The sequence below is a fragment of the Chanodichthys erythropterus genome, chromosome 11 (genome assembly GCF_024489055.1).
Source record: "Chanodichthys erythropterus isolate Z2021 chromosome 11, ASM2448905v1, whole genome shotgun sequence".
Taxonomy (NCBI): domain Eukaryota; kingdom Metazoa; phylum Chordata; class Actinopteri; order Cypriniformes; family Xenocyprididae; genus Chanodichthys; species Chanodichthys erythropterus.
The window spans coordinates 3,498,937-3,521,574 of record NC_090231.1 but is presented as its reverse complement, the minus strand read 5'-3'; the positions used below and the strand labels follow the sequence as shown (position 1 = coordinate 3,521,574).

Genomic DNA, 22,638 nt, shown 5'->3' with positions numbered 1-22,638 from the left:
ACCCTCAAGAAACACACTTTTTGCATTCCAACTACTGCTTACTAAACCACAAGCTCTATGCCATGCCAACACCCTGTGCCTTCCTATCACCAGTATCACCTTTTTCCATATCACTAATGCATTCCTCACATTTTATCCCTTTCAAACCTGTGCATACACACTCACAGTTAACTTCACATTTCCTGTTCTTTGAGTCATTATTACCTGTAGTTTGGGATACTGTATTCTGCATTCCTCCATTCATTGCTCAGGGATGCTCCTTATACTGACTGCTTTTTATTTTTGGTTCCTCTAAGGGCTTTTCCTTAAGATCCTTTTTACACCTAGGTTTGGACCATCCCAACATATATATTCTCCAAAACATCCACATATTCTCACAGTTTCCTCCAACAAACAGCCTGTTACACTTTAAACTGACAGCACTGACTATTTTTTCATGCTGTGTGTTTGTCAGTATGTAATTCGTTCTGCTTTTTGAGACTAGTCGTGTCTCTGCTCTTATCACTCTCTGCCTGTTGATTGATATCATGTTTTTAAACTTCAGTTCCTCTGAATCTTGCAAGTCTTGTTTTCGTAATGTTTTAGTCACCTTTGACCAAAAACCTTTTAGACCGAATTCCATTATTTTGTAATTCTACTGTGTGTTGGTCAATTATTTTTACTATTTTATCTTTTTTTCATGATTAAATCTTTAAATGTTTTGTTCTTGTCTTTATTCTCTAGTTTTATCCACACGGTGTCTCCTGCCTTGCACACATGTTCTTGCTTGATCGGTCTGTCATTCTGTGTTCCTCTTTTTATATCTGTGAGTTAAGGTAATATGTTCCTCTATTTGAGTGTTCCGAAGTGTATTGTTACAATTTACTCTCATCCATTCCTTAATTTATCCAACGGCTCTTTCTGCTATCCCATTGCTTTCCAGCATGTACCTTAATGCTTTCTGTAATCCAATATGTTTCTTTGCCAGCCAATTTCCTAATTAATCTCCAACAAAATAACTTCCACTGTTGACTCATACTGTTTTAGGCCTTCCCCAAGCTGTCATTAATTCTTGAACTGCGTTAAGTATTGTTTTTCCACTTGTTTCTTTCAGAGCTTAAGCCCAAATTTTCCCAGTGTAACCATCTGTTACTACTAATATGTATCTATGTCCTAACTTTGTTTTAGGATTAAGGGGACCAGCTATGTCCATTGACCATTCTTCATTAACTCTTTGTGAGGTTATGCATCCATAGTCATTTCTTAATGTTTTCTGGTATCCATTTCTCATGCAGTTATCACAATGTTTTTCAAGTCTTGCAGCTTCTGCTGCTTTCATATTGTGGTTTGCATAACTGCTATGGTCTTCGCCCGGTTTTATTTTTTCTACCTGCTGTTTAACTGCTTCTGTTAAATTCAATTCTAATAATTTTGCCTGGTAATCTACTTGTTCTTCATTTGGCTCTTTTGAGGAATTAAATGTGAGATATCTAGGATTTGTTCTGTTCACTGGAATTGGTGTGGATGCTTTAATCCTGACTCTCCTAGTCTGTACTCTGGGCTCCTCCTCCCAATTGTCACTTCCATATGTATCTGACTCACTGTCTATATTATCCTTGGATTCTGGCTCCTGTAATGTCTGCTGTAACTCTCTATTTTCTTTTTAAAGTGTTTTTAACATTTTATCCATTTCTCCAACTGCCTTCCTCATATAGGACTAACCTTCCTGGAATATAGTTTTCCAGACCTTGACCATCCTTCTGCCTTAGCTATGCTTTTAGCTGATGGGGATCTCCTAGCTGACCTTGTTTGGCCATACGTTAGACTGCATCCATCAATTATTTTTTGATCCCACTTCCATTCTAATGATCTACCTCTCTCTCTGTTGGTTGTTTTTTGTCTTTCACTCATTTGATGTTTACTTCAGGCCAATCGTTCTTTATCTGATGTTACACCCTCCTGAGTTCAAATTTTCCTGCCCTCGTATTACGTAACCTTACTTCTCGAAGATTGTTATCTGAAGACTCACTACTTTGACTGTCAGTCTCTTCTTCTGTTGTGTTTTGCTTAATAGAGTCTGACAGCCATTGTCACCCTTGATCTTCTGCCTCTTGGGGTTCAAGGTCTTCCTCCCAAGGTGCAGTAGGTTTCAACTTACTTATGTTTTCTGATAGCCTTGGCATTTCTTCGTACTTCTCTTTTTGCTGTTTAATAATATATATATTTTTTTTATTTTCTCTTGATCTCTCTCTCTTTAACAAGGAGATTTATAGTCATTTGAATTTCTTGGGACATTTCTATTATTCCAGCTATGAGTCCCTCCAGACATTTTCCTGTCACTATTGGGGACATATGTATTTCTTTATCACCTCTGTCATTAGGTTCTCTAGTTATTTTTTATTTTTTATTTTATTTTTTTTTTATTAACAATCTAATCTCTTCTCCAGATTGTTCTTCTGTACATGTCTGTGTACTACTATCGGTTAGTACATGTGCCACACTAGAGAACCTCTAAAAATTCTTATTGTTCCTGCCGGCTGAGGACCTATTCTCATTATCTCTATCTCTTTAAGAGCATCTTCCCCTAAGCATCCAAAAACTGCCTCAGCTATTGCTAATCTCTGGATTTCCATACACTATTGCCATGCCTTCAGATGTATGTTCTATCCAACCCTCATAGATTTGGATCATTATCTGCTGTAACTATTTCTGTAACTGCAGACCTAGGTAAGTGTGGTTCTACTATTGTTATAACACTTTCTCTGTCTTCCTCTTCTAGTGGTAAAGTAAGAAGGATTTCATTTGCATTTTTAAAGTCTGTCATTACTTCCCGGTAAATCCTATCATTTTCCATATTTGGAACTTCACCCTGAGATTTCTTAATTTTTTCCCATTCATAGTATACAGCTTTATTTTCCCCATGTTTTTTTTTTTTTTTTTTTTTTACACACTGTGCTCATAATGCCCTCTGAATCTGAGGTTTTGCACTGGATAGCCACTTCCTGTCCATAGTGACTTCCTAACTCTCTGGTCCACTGCATGATTGCTAAAGCAACTTCAGATTTTCTCCCATGCTTTTACCTGGTATTCTCCCCAGGTGTAGGCTTGATTTAAGATATTACTGGATTTTCTCTGGGCTTTTTTACCTGTCATATTAGGGCGTCCCCTACTACAGGTTTTTCAACTCAATAGCCCCTCTAGACCCCTCTCTAGGTCTCATGGTTAGCGATCCCGTTTTCTGGCCCTACAGTCCTTTCTCTAAGCTGGAGAACACTGATTCCCTCTGGACTAGTATCTAACCGAATCCTTTCTGGATTGGTCTATATGGGTTTTACTGGCAGCTCTTCAATGTGCTTTCTACACTTTCAACTTAAAACTCAAACCTCAAGCCACTCAAGTTGGGCACCATGTTAGACAGTGTGACCATTTATAGTACACCTCTTAACCCTAGGATACTCACCTGCCCTCCGGGAATGATGTAGAAGACTACCTTGTGGTTGTAAAGCCTCACGGAAAGGCAAATGTAACAATAAAATATCTCTTTTATTGGTTACAATACAAAGCAGTTAATGCACAATAAAAACTAAATAAAACTTAAATCAGCTTAAGCTAAAAAGCTTTATGATCTAGCTTTACCCAGCAATATTGAAGATGCTGTTAAGCACCCCTCGTTAGGGTATCAGGTGTCCTATGCTTAATGCAGGCAGCATCTGAGGAGGCCTTTTACTCCTCAGACTTTTATACTATTTTTTGGGAAATTCCAACTAATAGTACTCATTAATTGATCAATGCATATGATCCAATCTTCCTTCTGTAGGCATATCAATCTCTGTATCTCTTGCTTACGAAGACAGATGTCATTCCACTGTCGCCTACACTGTCATCTTCTTCTAGCACCCTTTCTCTTCTTCACCAAAGTCTTCGTCTGGCTCACCTCCACTTTAGGTTGCAACATGCTCTCTTCATCCTTATGTTCCTTCTTGTTAAACTTTGTGGTTGGTTACAATCATCAAACTCAAAAACCTAACTTCCACAACTGTTGCTTAGTCATCTTATCTTGTAACAAACAAAGAAAGTATTGCAATTAATTTCATAATCATTCAAGCATTCAAGCACATATGGCTTTAATTTAAAAACAAGCAAATAACAACACTGAAACAGGTAAATAGCAATACCAATATTAATTTCCAAAACAGATTACACAGATAATATATACAACATAGTGTTGTCACGATACTAGAATTTCTAACTTCGATACGATACCTTGAAAAATATCGATATTCGATACCATTTTCGATACCACGGAGAAAAAAACTGCCACAATATTAAGGGGTTATTTTTTTTATTTAAAGCTAAATATAACAAGTCTAGAACATATATTTTACATTAACAAAACTGTCCTGAGGTAGTGCACTTGTTCAAAAGCCTGTCAGATTGCATTACATTCAAAAACCAATAAATTGCAATTAAAAAAAAAAAAAAAAAAGTGCAATCTTTTGTATTTCCAAGTAAAATCAAATCACAATGTCAACAAAAGATACTTAAACTTCAAGCAAAAACAAAATCAGTGCAATCTTATGCATCAAGTATCAAATTAGTAAACAAAATAATTAAATAGAATCTGTTGCTGCAGTTTTATGCAGATTTTCTCTACAGAGGTGAGTGAGATTGACACCCATTACTGTAATGCAATGAAAAATACTTACAAAACATTTGTTAATCAAAGTTAAAAGTTGATTTAAACTAACATTCACTAATACATGTACTAATTAAAATCCAAAGTTCTATTTGTTAATATTTTTTCATTGGACCGGAGCTAACATGATCCGCTATATTTTTATTACCTAATACCTACTGTTATCAAAGATTAAAATATACTGTAACAAATGCATTGCTCATCGGTCATAAAAAATTATTTTATGAACAGATTTAAACGCAAACGTGCGTGCATCACACGCGAAAACAGTGCTCACTGGATCGACATGAAGTCGTCAAGTCACCTTTATTTATATAGTGCTTTTAACAATACAGATCCGGCTGTCGGTCTCTCAGGTGCTTTGATATATTAGTGGTGTTAGCGCCTTTTGTTAGCACTGTTCTGTAGCATCTCTTGCATATTGGCTTATAAATATTTCCAGATAGCACTTCTGCTGTGTTCCTTATCAACCAAAGACGGTCGCGCGGGCGCTGCACTTGCCATCTTTCCATTCACTTCACTTTTGCTAACCAGAGCAAATTAGACGAGTGCGAGTGCGCGTGCGCATGTGGTGGTCGTCAACGTGCCTTTGGAGAGAAGTGAAAGTGAAAGCGCGGCTAGTATCGATACTTCGGGAAATTAGTATTGGTACCGTTCAGATATTTCAGTATCGATATTTATCGAAATATCGATATTTTTTACAACACTAATACAACACATCAGGGACATTGAACTTGACATACGGTCTTACCATCTCAATTCCAAAATTGAGTGACGGATGAAGATGTTTGTCAAGTAGTTTTAATTTTTGATCTACAGATTCTACTGGGGAGATCTTAACCTCCAACATAACAAAGTTGATTCAAAGCAACTGTGTTTCACTGAAACGTGAGTATTCTTGATTACATTGTTTACATATGGATGTTTACTGGGGGAGAATCATTCAAAATAAAACTGCTGCTCTATTTATTGTTTACATGTGCTGCGATTCAGCTGGACAGACAGAAGCAGCAACAGTATCAGAGCTTCCACTATGAGACTGATTTCACTTTTTGATCTGCTTGAAACACAGAAAGAGTTTTGTTAATAAGTGAAAAAAAATACAAATGTGCTGACTTTTAAAAGAACAGGTTTTAACATCCTATGGCAATGGGGTGTTTTTAGTAAAATATTGACAACTGCATTCATTCATTCATTCATTCATTCATTCATTTTATCACTTATTTATTCATTAATTGTTTCATTTATCTACCAGATCTTTTATACTAAATTACTTTTAAAAGAGGAATGTTGTTATACAACACACGTGTTTTTTTTTTTTTTTTTTTTTTGAAAGCCACAAGCCACTCCCAAATATCTGTCAAAGTGAAACTTTTAACAACTGCTTTCTATTCAGTAAACAAATATAGATCTCGGAAGTCTTAAAAAAAGGAATATTACTAAAGATAATAACTATTCTAAAGACAGAAACACACAGGGTTTTGCTCCCAGTTGTTTTAATTTTTCAGGTAAGAAAAAAAATATATTACTTAAAAAATAATTTAACTGCATTTTTATCATAATTTTTCAAAAAAGTCTGTTTTCAGAATGATTGTTGTTAAGTATGGAAACGAACTGTAAACACTTTTAATAAAAAACATAAATGGTCTCATCAGTGCTCTTTAAATGGATTGCCTTGATTCCATTGCTCATATTGAAAGTATCTGCTTAATTATTTGCCCTTGAATCCATACATATTTAATACAAAAGCGCAAAGTCCATACAAAAAAAAAAAAAAAAAAAAATAGTTTGTTAGCTTAAATACACGACTGTAGACCATAATAATGTGGAAAAAATCTTCTTAAACATTTGTCTTTGCAGAAAGTTTAAGCAATGGGGAGCAATCTGTCAGCTCTGAAAGAGCGTGGCTACACTCTAGTGAGTGAAAAGGAGAATAAGATCCTGGTGAAAAATGAAGGTGGTGATCAGTTTGTCATTAAAAAGTTGAGCGCAAACCAGGTAAGTTAGTTTGATTATAATGAGATTTGAGAGTTCAGTGGAGAAAAAGAGAAATGCTTATAGCCCACACATATTATTAAACATGAATTTTACAACATAAACCGGTTTGCCTCTTTATTAATGTAAATCTGCTTCAAAACAACTTATTGCATGGAGTGCATATGACTGAGTTTCTGTCTGTATTTAGGGAGAATCAGACTTCCTCCTCCAGCTCAATCATCCACACATCATCCAGCACAAGGAAATCATCACAGGTGGAGAGAAAATTTAAAATTATTTCTGTTCATGTACATTCATCTACATTAGCTACATTCAGGGCTCAGTTAATAATTTAAAATAATTTAAAAATACTAATATTTAACTAATTAATCTGTTTTCAGATTCTGACTGTGCGTATCTTGTAACGGAGCACTGTGAGGGTGGAGACCTTGCTGAGAAAATCAAAAACAAAAGGGAGGGAAAATTTACATTTTCTGAAAATGAGGTATGATTGTGGATTGATGGTGAAACTTTACCCATTAGCACAGGTATTGGAAACCGCTGCTGGTTTTTATTGATTTTAACTCCAATCAATCACACTTGAAGAATCTTCAGGATTATTTAAAAATAAAAACACAGGTATGCCTGATTTTGTTTTGGATCTGAAATCTGCAGGACACTGCACTGTTAGACATTTCAAGGGGTTTTTACAGTAACTTACTGGCAACACTGTTGCCAGTAAGTTACTGTAATTAAGATTTACAGTACTATAACCGTAATTCAGTTTTACAGTAACTACATGATACTGTAATTATGTAATGCGGTGCAATTACTGTACAAAACCCAGGTAATCAGTACACTACTGTAATTAATTTTCCTAAATATAGATAGAATTATAGAATTAATTTAATTAAGTACTACTGAGATACAATTCACACAAAATTATTCCAAAATCTCATTTTATTTTTTATTTAAAACATTGCATATATATCACTAAATAAACAGTCTGCCAATGCTGGAAAGGATGTGTTAAAAATGAAATTTTTGACACATTAATGGGAGAGTTTAGGGACAAAATTTGTGTTTATTTTAACTCATTAAGCTGGTATTGTTTGTAACAAAATAAATGTGTCAAAAAGGTTAGCACAAAGATGTGTAAATGTGTTAAATGAACACATTATGTGTTGTCCTTCACTACATGCATTATGTTAAAAAACATAAAATGATGTAAAGTCAATGGTTGTTTAGCTTATTGTCAAAAAAATATTATAATTAAATATAAAAAAATTACATTCATGAAACTGCAAAATATAAATAAATTTTTAAGCAGTCAAAAATTAAATGTCCAACACAGGACAAAACAGTTATTTTCTCAATCTCATTAGGTAACATGACACATAACCCCACTTTCAAAATCATTTCACTATTTCCAAAATTTGATTAATGGACACTGGTGGCCAAAAGTATTTAAGTGTCTTAATGTTTTTGAAAGAAGACTGTTCAAGAAACATTTATTCTTATTATGAATGATCTCCTATAAATTGAAAAAAAAAAAAAAAAAGACAACACACTGTTTTTGTCCACCTTTGGAAATAAATGAACTTCTCCAAAGATTGGTTCCAGTTCAGAACTTGACTGACAACATCAGAATGTTTCCTGGTCTGTCCACGAAAACAAATGTACTCAGTCCTTCAAAGGAGATCCAGGCTCTAACACTATATAAAAACATGAGAGAGAGAGAAAGGAGAGATTCCATATTAGTGTCAAATTATTTTTAACCTCCGTTTTTAAATCTTTTTTTTTTTTACTATAACTTAAAGAGTTAGTTCACCCAAAAATGAAAATTCTGTCATTTATTACTCACTCTCATGCCGTTCAACACGTGTCAGACCTTCGCTCATCTTTGAACCCAAATTAAGATATTTTTGTTGAATAGCATAGAGAGCAATGACATTTCCTCTCTCAAGATCCATTAATGTACTAAAAACATATTTAAATCAGTTCATGTGAGTACAGTGGTTCAAAATTAATATTATAAAGCGGCGAGAATATTTTTGGTGCACCAAAAAAACAAAATAATGACTTATATAGTGATGGCCAATTTCAAAACACTGCTTCATGAAGCATCGGAGCGTTATGAATCTTTTGTGTCGAATCAGCGGTTCGAAGCGCCAAAGTCACGTGATTTCAGCAGTTTGAAATCGGCCATCACTATATAAGTCGCGGCAAAAATATTATTGTTGTTTTATAATATTAATATTGAACCACTGTACTCACATGAACTGATTTAAATATGTTTTTAATACATTAATGGATCTTGAGAGAGGAAATATCATTGCTGGCTATGCAGGCCTCACAGAGCCATCAGATTTCAACTAAAATATCTTAATTTGTGTTCTGAAGATGAGTGAAGGTCTTACGGGTGTGGAACGACATGAGGATGAGTAATTAATGACATTATTTTCATTTTTGGGTGAACTAACCCTTTAAGAATATTTATATATATATTTAAGTAACATCTTTTTGTCAATAGCATATTCAAAAATTTCAGCTGAAATGTAAATTAAATTATTTCAGATTAAATTAATACTTACATATCCTAAATTCTGTCCAAAAATGCCGAGATCCATAGAGAGAAAGATTGTAATCAACGATTTAGCCAATTTCAGGGAAGGGGGAGCTGTGTGAGATAAACAGACAGTAAGACGCATGCAAGAAATCATTATGTGATGATTTTTCTCCTCCCTACAGTAGTTAACCCACCTGTGCGCTGATATTAGGACCTTCCAGTTGGGACTGCAATGGTAGAGTCTTCAGCCTTATAAAAAAAATCAACATAATTCAAAAGTATAAACTAAAGTTGTTTAGAATGCTAGATTTGGTATGAATGATTTAGTGAGAGTTTTAATGCAGTGCTTACCTGGATAAATGTAATCTGCTGAGACTGAACATGGTCCATCTTCTGATTGGTTCATTTGCTATGTAATAAATAAAATGTTTGAAATGATGCAAAGTCACTTATTTGATAAAAAAGTTAGCAAATTTATAATGCTACCTAGTCTGCACCAGTGAATCCACTGCTTGCTTCACATATTGCTAATTCAACAATGCTAGTGACTGATGCTTTAGCTGTGCTTCAGCTATACTACGGACAATGACAATGAACTTTATGGCCCGCAAAATGTCGCTGTGGCGCGCTTTTAAACCATTATTTCAATAAAATAGGCAGAAAACATTGCTTTAAGTCATTTAAGTAACAATATGATTTCAAGTAACGTTACAGCTTACCTCAGAAATCTTGCTAGCAGTCACCGGCGCTTTGTTGCAGTTGAGACCTTTAAAATACGCATACATAAATTGTAGTAAATATTAAATTCCATAATCTAACAAAATCTTTTGTCAAATGAAACATTAACGCAGTTTAACGTGGTAAAGATTTTTTTTTTTTACCTTGTTTGCTGGTCTCTCTCTCTCGGGGATGAGTCTTTACGGGGTGCATCAGTACACTGGGCGCAGACTGTGGCGCTGCCGCGCTGGTTCCGTCTCTACCCCGGACGCGAACGACGCGATTCACAGAAGACAGAACCCATTACAATCACTGTTGTTTGTACTGAATGCTCCGGCGCGACACGACAAATCCCACACAGTATAACGTTACTGATGCCCCGTTATATGTACGGTACTCCGAGTCCAAGCGCTCGCGCTATTTCTGACACAAGGGGCAAACAGGTTTGCATTTTGTAAAGGTCCGGTAGCTTCAGTGTGTCCAATAAAGACAGCCACGGGCTGTTATCGTTGTAGACACGCGGTGTAAGCCAAATAATGTCAAACCAAATGTACAAAAAGAGGAAAATAAAAAAATGGAGCCAGAGGATCCGTTACAGCAAATACAGTAGTATACTGCAAATTTAAAAAATACAGTAAATCGCTGTATTTAGTGTGTAACGTCACAGAAAATTCCCATGATGCAAAGGGATTCACAGTTATTTACTGTAAAGAGAATTAGCAGTATAATACTGGGTGATATATGGTAAATAACTGTAGAAATTACAGAAATGTCTAATAGTGTGGCTCTACAGGAGCAGAGATGTCCTTCACGGCATTAGCATGAGTTATTAAACTAGCTTCAACCCTAATGTAAAAATCTGAATCAGCTAATCAAGGTCATTAGGATTACTAGAAACTTCCAGAGCAGGTTGAAGGAAAACTAGGGTGTTAACCCTCCAAGAGCATTATTGAGAAACCGTGATCTATCCACCTTATTCCTGATGATCCTGCTGTGTTTTGAATTATGGGTGGCACTTCCGGTTTGAGGAACTTCCATTCAAAAAGACTGAAACTAATCATTTCAAATCATAAGGTTGTGTTACAAATAAAGCTTATCCATCAGTTTGACTGAATGAGCTGTCCATTTTTGTTCATGTTTTATTTTCAGATATCATGAGAATAACATAACGCTTGGTATTTTACCATGACATACTATAATAAAAATATATTTTCAGTTGCTGCATTCTTTTCCTCACGATTTTCTTTTCCCCCTTTGCATTCTGCTGTAATGGTGAGAAAAAGGACAACATATATTGCATATTTGTGGTCTGTTCGGTTTTGGCCATTTATTTACATGACAACAGTGTTTTGGGTGTCTAAAAATGCAAACTTTTGAAAACAGGTTTCAAAGTAGAAGGTTTTGAAAATGGTCTCTGTGTAATTTTTAGTTATTTTCACCATTAATAATTCACTGGAAGGAACGAAGAATCTCTTGTTTTTCTCAAAGGCTCACGTCTCTTTTCAGGTTTGTTTTCACATGTAAATACAATTTATTATCTGTAAAAATGAAAATAGTTTCACACAGTTCTGAAGTTAATGGACATTTTTGATTAACACAACATATGTAACAATATAGAAATATATTACTACAATGAAATTTAACCTGTCCGTTATTGCTGTGGAAAGAATCAGGCTTTAGGTCTGCTGAAATTACCTTGTTGATGCTTTTACACTTTTTAAATGTCTTTTTAATGTCTGATGGTTGAAGGGTGAGTGGAATAATGTCATCTCATTGTACCCAGTTAAAAAAAACTAAACAAAACTTGCCATTGTGTACCTAGGCCAAGCCTTTATTTACAGCTTAACAGAAGTTACACCCATAATTCATGCAAAACATCATGGGGTGTTGGAATAAGTTGGATAGGATCTTTTAAAGCAACCCAACCCTATATAAAAAGTTAATCCTGAGAGGTACATCAGGGAACAACTGGACAACCAGTTTCCCACATACCAGTGAAACATGAATGCATCTCAAAGTATTCATATCCCACATGTTGGTCACAGTTTGTTTTTTTCTGATATACATTTTCAGCCGTTTAGTCTTAGTGTGCTATTACATTCAGTGTGTGCTATTACGAATAATTTTAACCGCTTGCTGACCATATCAGATACTGCCCCTTTAACATAATAATATTTGTATATTTATATTATCTGATTTACAGATTCTGGACTGGATTGTGAAAATATGCATGGCTTTAAAGTACCTGCATGATCAATGGATCCTGCATAAAAACCTGCAGCCCGAGGTACAGATTTAATTCAGTTAATCTACAGTACACATTTCATATATATGGGATCAGTGGAGTATAAATAAATGGATCAATGGAGTGATGGAGCCTATAATCCAGTTAAAGTTATCTGAAAATGTATCTAATTTGGCTTTACACTTGTTTATTTTCATGTTTGATTTGAAAAGACTAATTATTATGAATATAAAGCAGCAGCATACATTAAGAGTGGTTGAGAAATCAAGAAGAAATCCAGGACGTAAAACAATACAGTGGAAACTGTAAATCCAACAACTCAGACAAAAACACTTTGTGAGGCAACAACTGACAAAGATGAACTGAATCACAGGGCTTGAAAAGCAAGAGATAATGAGCAACTAAACAATACACAGTTGAACAAAAATGTGTTTATGCCATGTTGGCATTACCATAATTATGAGATAATGACTCATAGAAAGCATTCACATCCTCACAGAACTTCTAATTACAGCTTGTAAACTCAAATTTCTGAGAGCTCTGACTTGTACCTTGTGACTGCTGTAGATTAGATTTCAGCTCAGAGTACAGTATCACGTGCTGTCATCTCATATTTACGGTAATAGCATCATGGTGTGAACACAGCATAAACCACACGGAAAAATACATGTAAGAGTCCATGACAAATCAAAATAAGAGTCCTGGGAACACAACTGAACAATATACACATGGACACAAATACCAAGATTTGTATTACTGTGCATGATTTTGTCATTTAGTTGATGGTATTAATGAGATATATGCATACGTGATTTTATTTACAATAATAATAAAAAAAATACAACTTAATTGTTAAAACTCCACACACTGTTGGCTGGCAGAAAATCGTCTCAGGTTACGTATGTAACCATAGTTCCCTGAGAACAGGGAACGAGACTCTGCGTTGCCACGCTTTGGGGAACGTCACACGTGACTCGGTGTCTGAAAAACCAACTATCCAACAACGCCAATGCTCATTGGCCGGCGACAGCCTATGACGTCATAGGGGCGCGACCCGGATGTATAAAAGCGCGCCCGCGGGAGCAGTCATTATCCATCATCTTGAAGGGACTGCCCAGCAGGCCGCCTGAAGCATGGCAAAGGAACGCAGAGTCTCGTTCCCTGTTCTCAGGGAACTATGGTTACATACGTAACCTGAGACGTTCCCTTTCGAAGGGAACTCAACTCTACGTTGCCACGCTTTGGGGAAGGATATAACAACGCCGCAATGATTAAGGAGAGTGCCTGCCAAAAAATATGGCTGCTCAAAAAAATAATCAAACTGCTCAGCAACTCCCCCTCGGGTCACACCAGGCTGTCAGTGACAGCATTCCCTTTGGCCAACAGCCCAAGCTGAACTTCCAAAAGGCTTCTACCTTTCTCTTTCAACAAATAGAGCCTAAAGAAATCGCTAAGGCGTCCAGGACCCACTTTCCCGAAGGAAAAAGTGGTCCCACTAAGGGAATGTGGCCAAGGAACCAAAGGGAACCTCGGCCAGCCACTCTTGAGGGGAACGGGGTCACCCTCATTGCCACCAGGGAGGCCGACCTGGTCTTCTAGGGGAACAGACTTAGTCCAGGCCAACCCTGTCTGAATACAGAGCCTCTAGAATCCATTCTTGAAGAAGAAAATAGGTAAGAGTGAATGCAGAAAGGCAGAAACCAGCTCAGACCCACGCGTAGAGATGGGCATCCTGGAGAGCAGAACTCAGCTGAATGCTATGAACCCTCATATCGAAGGGAGATAATCCGCTCACCTAGGATCTACCTAGTGCTTAATTAACGCACTGAGGAGGCTGTGCGCTGAAAACCCTGAAAGGGGAGCACAAACCAGCCTAGGGCTGATTCTTAAGATGGGGCCTGATGAAGGCCTAACCATCATAACCAGCTTAGGGAGCTAAGCACTATTACAAAACCCAACCCCAAGGGGGAAGCGCAGAGCTCACCTAACAGGTAGACTATGCCAAGAGCACATAATCATGGAGGCCCGGGAGGGACTTACAACATGACAACAGAAGTACACTCCAGAAAACGACCCGTTTTATGGTAAAACGTCTTTCTGAACACCTGTCTAACGTACAGAGACAGATAACTTCCATGGCAGCCATAGGAAAGCTGCACAGTGCTCCTTAATAATCCACCCAACACAATCCGACAAGCAGTGCACTCAGTAAAAAACACTTTTTACTCTTTAAACAAGAGGAGTACAGCGTACACTAACACGTATTAAGGAAGGCCTGGAAGGCCTATAACCTCAACAAACACATGGCATCTGCTCGTGGTAGTGTTTAGGTCCTTAGCCAGGTAAACAACCTGCAAAAGAGGGGGTTGAATCTACCACTTGGGCCCCTGGCCAGCGAAAGTGTATATGACTAGTTCTCAGGGAGAAATACACCCAAAACAAACACCAGTGTGTCCAAAAAGGCGGCCCGCAGGCTTAGCATCCTCCAGGACACATGGCGTAAGTCTCGTGGCCGTTTCCAGAAGCCTAAAGATCCAACCTAGGCGCTAGGTGGCTCTTAGCTCAACTAGAATCATCGACTCAGAGAGGCAACAATAGGCTAAACCAAACCTCAGTAAGGTTTCACTACTGTCATCTCATCCAAAGCCGCACAGAAAAACACAATCTGTGCCAACATGTAAACTAAAAAGGAGGCCCGAAGGGGCCTGCCGATTCAATGACACGTGGCTTCAGTTCGGGAATTTCCAGGGAACCAAGCTACAGGGAACCAGCTCTAACCCAATAAACTATGGGAAGCTAAATGCTACCTGTGCTAGGCTACACTTTCCAAACAGGCAAGTACCTTAAGTTATGTGACTAAAGGGAGCCATACATAACCAACATGGCTTAAGGGAGGCTAGTTGAGCCTGCTACCTCAAACAACATGCTGCAGGGCCTGAAGCAGTGTAAAATCCAAAACAGTATGTGAGCAGACTGAAATCTATTATACAGCAGTATAAAACTATTGCTAACTAGAAGGAGGCTGAACAGTCTAGCCTACAATCACCGTTATATGCAATATAGCTGATAAACAGATAACTGAAAGGGAGCCGACAGATACTAACTTTACTCAAAAAGTGATCTAGCTACCCTGAGTATGCAATCCAACAGGTGATGCACTCAGTAACCCTGGGGAAAGGATTCACCAGCACCTACATAGAGGCCGCTTTTTAAGAAGGCCTACCATAATAAGCGGGTGCCAACCTGTGGCAGCATATCAAGCTCACATACCAAAATGTAGGGCAAACGTCTAGAACTCAAAGGAAACTTTGAAATACATGCTATTTGACAGAGAGAAAAAATAAAATCATTGCTACAGATTCTCAAATCTGTTCCAAGCCTTAGAGGACAAAGCTAAAAAGCTGGCAAGTCAACTCCAACTTAAAAATCTGGGCAAAAAATTCAGCCACTCCCTCAGGAGAAAGACAAAAACTAAAATACATATGGGAATTATTTATACATACACCATACATACACTTAGTTTTAGCCTGGCCAAACAACATACAAGGCCTATTCAAAATAACAGGCGCTATAATAAGCCTGATCTCTACCTCGAAATTTCAGATAAGAAATACAGCAAAGATCAAAGCTATCACGCTGGGCGGCCAGTTAGGACCGCCACAAACGCATAAACTGAAGTGATGAGCGCCAGCTCAAACTATACTGACAATAGTCGAACGCTAGAACATACAGAGAGAAAACTGAACAGCAGCCATTCTGTGGCTCGCTCAGTCAGTCTCAACACTCCAGTTTTTGCCCAAAAAACCCCTATTACATATTTACTGTTACACATTCAGGAAACAATACAGGAAATAAAAACAAGGTCGAACATTTAAGCGATTAAATCAGACCTTGTCTTACCTTCCCACGGCTCGAAGACCAGAGATTCCTTCCAGGTTCTTTCATAGTAGAAGAATGATATCCCCGGTTCCATAAGCCTACGAACATTTTCACTATCAAGCCAGAAGGCGGGCCTTCAGAAAAAGTTTCATCATGGGCCGGCCACCGGCCTGACTGTTCAAAGGTGTTATCCTGAACGTGCACAGATTAGAATTAAAAACATATCCCGGGAGGACGAAGAAAAGGGGCGAAGGAAAGTACCAAATCTTCCCTCGCCAAGAGAGGGGAGCAATCAGCGGCGTTGATCATGCCGCTGATTGATCACCTCTCTCAAATCACCTCTCCTTTTCATCGCATCCCGCCGCTTCTGAGACTTACTCCGAGGTGGAGGAGGTGCTCGAGCGGCGACACTGGATCTCTGACCCTGCCTCTGGGCCCAGAATCGGACCTGAGCGGTATGCACTTCTTAAATGCTGCTGAGGGCGCCCTCGCCTCCCTAAACTTTCCAACGACCGCCTCAACGGAACCGGGTCCAGGTCTTTCAGCGGGTCAGCCTGGTATGCTTGCAACACCGCCATCGTGTGCAAAGCAGCACCAGCCTGGCCCGCAGCAGCATATGCTCTGCCGTTCAAACGGGATGTCATCTTAAGGGGTTTAGACGGCAGAACCGGAGCCTTCAGTGTTGGCGTGCTACCCGTGACGAGATAGTTAGTTAGCAAACATCTCGTCAATGGGGGGCATCGACACATACCCATGCTGGCCCAATTGGGAAGGAATGGAAGGCTCACAGGAATTATAGGGTTGTGGTCGGAGAGAAACCGTTCGTCCAATCTGCCACGAACAGGCTCTTTCCTGACGCGCTGCCATGGAGTCACAACCTCAGTCACTTCTCCCTCTTCCAAAACCATCTCCTGCTCTCGGGGGCTCTCAGCCAGAAGAGCACTCGCTCCTGGATCTGATGATGTCAAGGAGATGGCATCATCGTCATCCAGAAGCTCATCCCCGCCAGCCGCCGCTAGAGGTTGAGAGACCATGACACCTCTCTCAAACTTAGCGGCGAGCTCCACCTGCGACTCCCATGAATGCAGCCGCCGCTCGGCCTCAGCACGAGCAGGACCAGATCCTCCAGGCACAGGTGTAGACGTCTCTCCCCTCGAAAACAGCGTCAGGTGGGCACGGAGCGTTCTCATGGGAAAACGCTCACACAGCTCACAGCCAGTGTCCTCAAACGCCAACCGTGCGTGCCCTTCACCCAGACATAACACACATAGGGTGTGAGGATCCTCCGGGGTCAGAAACCTCGGACAAGGATACGCACACTTCCTAAAACTTTTGCCCTCAGACATAGTTTCCAAGATACTCACAGTTTCGAAATGTAGAGAAATCAGACAGTGGCAAGACACAGGCAGTCCCTGAAAGACGAAAAGATAATGACTGCTCCCGCGGGCGCGCTTTTATACATCTGGGTCGCGCCCCTATGACGTCATAGGCTGTCGCCGGCCAATGAGCATTGGCGTTGTTGGATAGTTGGTTTTTCAGACACCGAGTCACGTGTGACGTTCCCCGAAGCATGGCAACGCAGAGTTGAGTTCCCTTTGAAAGGGAAATATAGGCTACTTGCTAAAATTCTGCAGAAAATGCTTTCACTCATTACTGGCATCTGCAAACTCACAAAATATATCTGTTTTCTTATGGCAGAGCATATTCTTCTCTGAGTTTGGAACCATCCGTCTTGGGGAGTTTGGAGTGATTCATCAACGGTACTGTTTGCTTCTTTGAACACAACATGATTTGTTAGGAACTCTTCAACACATAATACAAGAAATACAGCACAAATTATATATATATATATATATATATATATATATAGGCAGGGCCTAAAACTAATTTTTCACACCTGCCAATGACCAGTGACTTAAGAAAATTGACTAGCCAAAATAATTTTTTACCAGCCATGAAACAAAAACCATTAAAACCACTGAAGACATAACTGACTAGGTTTAGGATACTCCCTGAGAAGGGCATTTATTTACATAATTTGTGTGTGAATTTGTCCGTTCAAGCACAGGTTTCAGGGTGCGCACTTTGGATGTTTCAGATGTTGAACTTCCCACATAGTGCGTGTAACAAATTCCCTTTCGTGTGTTCTAATGCTTGAATATTTACTTTGCAAGGGTTAAACTTTTGTGATGATATAGCACTGACTTGTCAACTGTACAGAGCATCGTTCACCTTTGTTCACATTTTCATAACATGAATTCATAAAATTACTGTACTGGCCATCTGGGGACTGACTCAGTTTCCTACACTTGCCAACACTGATTTTTTAGACAAAGATGTATTGATAATTGTCACATGTTCTGTTTGTCACATGTCCTCCTTTGTTTAGTTTTCCTGCCTTTAGTTAGTATCCTTGGTTACTCATTTGATTAGTGTCCTTAGTTCAGGTGTGTCTTGTTAATTAGTTTTGTTTGCTCCTTTGTTTGCCTTTACTACCAACATGAACTGTTACAATAATATGCTGCACATTGTTTTATTTAAAGAGCAAAATCTGTGTAGTTGCTGACGAAGTGATTAATTCAGGCCTGTACGCTATTGCTAATGGTTAATTGAGATATTAAAGTTAAGTTGATGGGTATATTTGATTATGGGTTTGTAGTTTAATTATATTAAGCAATATTCTATATTAGTGGACTCAAATTAAATACATTCACAGTATTTCAGTAACATACTGTTATTAAATATATTACAATAAGAGAGCTGTAAACTTAACATTAAACTGCTATCACCTCTGCTGCCAGTATTTCACTGTTAATTTGCAATTTAAGCGTGTTATAGTAGTTTATGGTCAGCTTGCCTTTCCCTGATGCTGTAAACATGTTACTTCAGTTGATGGTCTTTGACTGTTTTTTTTTTTTTTTTTTTTTCATTATTGGTAAACCTTTGGCACCCTGTACTGCATTGCGTTTTTTTTTTTTTTTGTTTGTTTGTTTTTTACAATGTAGTTCATATACGTGTGTGCTTTATGATCTGTATTCTGTACCATATCTTCCCATTTCTATCAGGATCACTGAAGAGCAAACGGCAAGAAATAAACCTTCTTCATATGTTGCACCTGAGATTTTGAATGACAGACCTTATGATGAGAAAACGTAATAAACATCCTCAAATTGCAATATTGACTTGCTATTAATACATATGTATTTTATTTTATTTTATTCAAACTGAATACTTAAACTCTGAAAAATAAATCCTTAAACTCTTCACTTTCACAGTGAAATCTGGAGTTTGGGATGTGTCATCTATGAGCTGTGCATGCTGAAGTGTGCGGTGAGATTTTTCCTTTCATCATATAGAAAGAGAGTAAACAGATTAAAATGATGATGGTATAATATATTGCAGGAAATTTACTATAATGTATTAAGAAATGCCAATGCAATATCAACTACAAATTGCATAGATTAGTTAACCAGTTTGAAAAATCATAAAAAGTTGGCTCATGCAAAAAAATATGATTTTAATTCCTACTGACATAAAACAATCAGCTATCACCCAAGACATTTTCAAACCAAAGTAAGACAGAAATTACTTGCATTGTTCAATATGTCAAGGTTGTCCCAATTCTTCACAGTTGGAATATTGCATTTACAATATTACAGACAAAGGTTCAAATCCCAGAGGGTTAACATTGAAAACATTGCTTGGAGAAACACGTTTTTGGCCCCACCCGGAGGATGACCCACATGTTTGGTTGTTGTTGTTGTTCTTGTTGTTTCTCAGTGGGAATACAGGTTGGATGTTTTTGTTTGAGCTCACTGATAAATATAATATTTGGCTAACTGTATACCATTTTTTTGTGTCTGTTTGTGTTTAGTTTCCTGCAGTACTTACAGTTGAGACAGTTAAAAAGATACTCACATCTTCCTATGAAGCTCTGCCCGAGACCTTCTCTGAGGATCTTCGTCAGCTGGTAACAGACACACTTCAGGCTGATCCATCGAGTCGTCCGTCTATCAGTGAGATCTTGACAAGACCTTTCATCATTAATTATCTTTGTGAAAAGGTGAGTTACCTTATTAAAATATTTAATTGTTTATTTAGTTTGCTATACAAAGTACATACTGGCACTGTTTCTAAACAAAATGAAAAAATAAATAAATAAATAAACATTGAACAAACAAAAATATTCTTTGATGAAATTTGCCTCTCTTTTTTTTTTTTTTTTTTCCAGAACATGCAAACTATTAGGGCTCTTTATAGGACACTAGAGGAACTGAGAGCCCTGGCTGATGATTTGGAAAGAGTCCATTTCAACACAACCGTAGGCAGTCTCACGGGAGGTGTAGTAGGATTGGCTGGAGGAATCACATCTATAGTTGGACTTATTCTCTCTCCGTTCACTCTCGGAGCGTCTCTGATAGTAACAGGAGTGGGAATTGGTACAGCAGTAGCTGGTGGAGTAACATCTGGTGTGAGCAACATAACAAACATGGTTAACCAGCGAACAAACCGACAAAAGATCAAAACGATCATCAAAGAGTTCCAAGAAAAAATGATGTCCACAGTTTGCTGTATCCAAAACATTCAAATTGCAATGGAAACTTTACAAAACCAGTTTTCCACAAGCAACGAGTCATTCTCCAATGCACAAGCTGGGGCAAATGCTGGAGTTCGAATTGGCCGAGGACTGGGAGGAATTCCGGAGATTCTCCGTGTAATTGAAGTTGTAAATGTTGGGAAAGTTGCAGCTCAGGCTGCGAGAGCCGTTCGAGTGGCTGAAGCAGCTACAGGGGTTTTATCTGCACTTTTTGTTGCGGTTGACGTCTTCTTTGTTTTTCTCGACTCCAGAGAAATCCACAACATCCGTCAAGATTACGCTTTAAGAGAGAGTCAACGCGAATCAGAATCCACCAGCAACCAAACCACGGGGTCGACCGGCCAGACATCAGAGCACAGCGAAGCAACAAATCTGCTGCGCGCAGACACTCAACAAGCTGAAGAGCTGAAGTCTGAGACCATGAAATTTGTGACAAAAATCAAGCAGACAACAGAGGAGCTTCAAGCTATTCTAGATACACTGCGAGATGCAATACACCCAAATTCTGAGCAGCCAAACACTGACAACTAAGAGTTATTGTATGAGAGGTGGTGGTTTGTAACTCTCAATATATTCTTCAATCATAGATATATGTATATTAATAGCAAAGATTAGGTGATGATAACTATATTCTGGGCTTTCATGATGACATATCTGAATCAATGTCACTAGTTTGAGTAATGCTCACAGAAGCTTTTTAAGAAGCAATAAAGGAAGCATTTTAGCTTACTGCACTCATTTAATTGTATATATATAATTCTCATATAATCTCATACAATTGTATATCAGGACTTCTTACCTTTATTTCCTTGATGTTTTAGAAATCAGAAAACAAAAGCATAAACTTTTCCTGTTTTTTTCTGTATGCGAGTGGCTGCTTAACAATTTTCTTTGGCATATACTGAAATAAAAATATCACAGAAATGCTAAAATTGGTATTTTCTTTTGATTCAATTCACTATATTTTAATAGGCCAATTGCATACATTAAGTTACATTAATGTATTTGTTTGTTTTTTTATGACATTTTATGACTTTTATGTTTTTTTTTCCTCCCCTCTGCATGTCAGCACATTTCAAATTAGTGTGAACATAATTGAGACAATTAACCAATGACAACCTAACATGACATTAGGCTTGTTTGAGATGAGCAAATTCTGCGCAGAACCGATCACCGGTGATCACCGCGAGATGCATGCCGGTTAGAAATGTGTCCGAGGGTGGTCCGCCTTGCTCTGATGTCATGCCGACGTGTGTCAAAAACCTCTCGCGAGGGCGAGGCGGACGTGTCGGATTCTGCAGTCGAGCGCAGTTCCTCTCCACAGACTGCGCTGACCAAAAGCATGATGGGAAACGACTTGATGACGACACAGGATAAAGCTTATTGGTTTAAACAACCGTGATGTATTGATCTCTTTTAAAATGTTTGATTTTAAAACACTAACACCATGATTTTATGCGTATAAATTATGTGTGAATATTCCAAAAGTCTCTGACAGTGCGATCTCTCTGTGGGTTATGTGATTGTTATCATATTTATAAAAATATATAAAAACATGTATGACCCAGCCCTCGGCCTGATTGTAAGAAGCGCCTGGGTATAAATTGACCATTAATCAGGATGCGGAAGAAGAAAGGAGAGGGTAGATGTAACTACCCTCATGGAGAAGAAATCAATCACTGACGCTGCTGGTGTCTGTCATTTATTACCTCCCTCAATTCCTTCTTCTTCCTGGAGTCCCGCATTCTCTGGGACCTGCTCCGAGGAGGAGGAGGTACCCAAGAGGCGACACTAGACTTCTGGCCCTGTCTCTGAACCTCGAATCGGGACGGACCAGGACCTCCTGTCTGTCTGGGCCCAGAACCGGATCTGAGTGGTATGCAGGTCTTAAACGCTGCTAAGCGCACCTTTGCCTATCTGAACTTTCCCACCACCTTGACGGAGGTGCCAAAATGTTCAGAGGGTTAAACTGGCACATC

The 22,638-nt window shown here is 38.4% G+C and overlaps 1 protein-coding gene across 2 annotated transcripts; it reads left to right on the top strand.

The window, feature by feature from the left end:
- The first annotated feature begins 5,298 nt into the window (after positions 1–5,298).
- LOC137030307 (uncharacterized) lies at positions 5,299–21,529 on the top strand. 2 transcript variants are annotated; one of them, XM_067400532.1, is made up of 10 exons: positions 5,299–5,563; positions 6,536–6,673; positions 6,861–6,927; positions 7,054–7,157; positions 12,142–12,225; positions 17,761–17,822; positions 19,128–19,214; positions 19,338–19,392; positions 19,937–20,125; positions 20,294–21,529. In XM_067400532.1, exons 2-10 carry the CDS (start codon positions 6,548–6,550, stop codon positions 21,188–21,190), a joined length of 1,671 nt encoding a protein of 556 aa, XP_067256633.1. In that variant the 5' UTR covers positions 5,299–5,563; positions 6,536–6,547; the 3' UTR covers positions 21,191–21,529. The 2 variants fall into 2 exon arrangements, with proteins under 2 accessions (XP_067256633.1, XP_067256634.1); XM_067400533.1 differs by lacking the exons at positions 5,299–5,563; positions 6,536–6,673; positions 6,861–6,927; positions 7,054–7,157 and adding an exon at positions 9,074–11,444.
- Positions 21,530–22,638: the final 1,109 nt, after the last annotated feature.

Excerpts from the sequence above, each read along its gene's own strand:
- LOC137030307 (XM_067400532.1), top strand. The coding sequence starts at position 6,548 with ATGGGGAGCAATCTGTCAGCTCTGAAAGAGCGTGGCTACACTCTAGTG. Across the intron at positions 12,226-17,760 it reads ATAAAAACCTGCAGCCCGAG|AGCATATTCTTCTCTGAGTT; the intron begins GTACAGATTTAA and ends TTCTTATGGCAG. Across the intron at positions 17,823-19,127 it reads TTTGGAGTGATTCATCAACG|GATCACTGAAGAGCAAACGG; the intron begins GTACTGTTTGCT and ends CATTTCTATCAG.